Below are 1,087 nucleotides of genomic sequence, written 5' to 3'. Positions count from 1 at the left end.
TTAAGTGTATGTGTGTGCTTTCATATTCACTCATTTATCTATTTATAAAATTATCTATTTATAAAATTATTTATAAATAAAACAATAAAAAAATAAACATTCATTTCAAAACGATATATATATTTTTTTTTTATTCAGCTTGTAATCCACTAACCAGAATAACGTTCGAAGAAGTATTAAAACTGTCCATTTCTACCGTGACGCTGACGACGGCCATCCCGCCGTACAAACCCCTCATCCGGGCCAGCGACGTCACGAAGTCGAAGTCGTCGCCAGTCCAGTTCGAGTCGAGCATCGGGAGACCACCCTCGCTCTGCAGCAGGTCAAGGAGAGGTCGTAAGCTGACCTCCCTCCACGCGGCTGTCGGGAAGGAACGTTGGTCAGGAAAGGTGGTCCCTCGGTCGGCGTGGGTAGCAGGTCTATTCATAAAGAGGTTTAATTCCCTTCTGTTGCTTCTTTCTGTGTTGATCTGTCTTAGCTTCCTGTTCATGGTCTATCGTAACAAATGTATAAGATGCAATTTCTGAATATATTTTTACATGAATCAGTCACTGTGTAGATAATACTTACTGCTGTTGACACAAGCTTTGAAAACTTTTTTCGCAGCTCTCACGGGGAAAGTTTCATTTTCTTCATAATCTTTCTCCAAAAGTCCTGAAATAAAGATCAAATTAGTTAGATAGAAAATAGTATCTCGCTTCAAAATATTCATTACCACAAAAAAATTACATGAATATCAGTTACCCATCAAATTTTTCCCGTTTTCTATGAACATCAAAAATCATCTGGAGGGTAAACTCCACTAAACTTTTACCACCTCTGATCTGAACTAAACCATATCACCTTTGATATCATAAACCGTCTGCTCTTCCACTTTATCAAAGAGCCCCCAGCGAAATTCCAAAGAGGGAATGGGATGCTCTCGGAACCAACCCCCGCAGGCAAACCTCACGAAGTCTTCGCAAGGGTCAGCTGATTCGTCCAAACCGTCTATGATGTCACCAGCTGTTGTCCATTTTGCGAAAAAAGGGGAAAATTAGTAACCAAAACAAGATTATTTATAAGGGAGTTTGTCATATCGTACGGG

The 1,087-nt window shown here is 39.9% G+C and overlaps 1 protein-coding gene across 1 annotated transcript in view; it reads right to left on the bottom strand.

Moving 5' to 3' along the window:
* LOC119591532 (neprilysin-1-like) overlaps positions 1-1,075 on the bottom strand; it is a gene marked incomplete in the record, with an annotated part of 13,509 nt that extends 12,434 nt beyond the window's left edge. Inside the window, 3 exon segments of the mRNA XM_037940281.1 lie at positions 155-360; positions 571-654; positions 844-1,075. Coding sequence (XP_037796209.1) covers positions 155-295 — 141 coding nt within the window.
* Between the last annotated feature and the right edge of the window lie 12 nt (positions 1,076-1,087).

Source organism: Penaeus monodon, chromosome 28, assembly GCF_015228065.2.
Source record: "Penaeus monodon isolate SGIC_2016 chromosome 28, NSTDA_Pmon_1, whole genome shotgun sequence".
Lineage (NCBI taxonomy): Eukaryota > Metazoa > Arthropoda > Malacostraca > Decapoda > Penaeidae > Penaeus > Penaeus monodon.
Note: the sequence above shows the minus strand (reverse complement) of the source record. Positions and strands in the feature narration are given on the sequence as shown.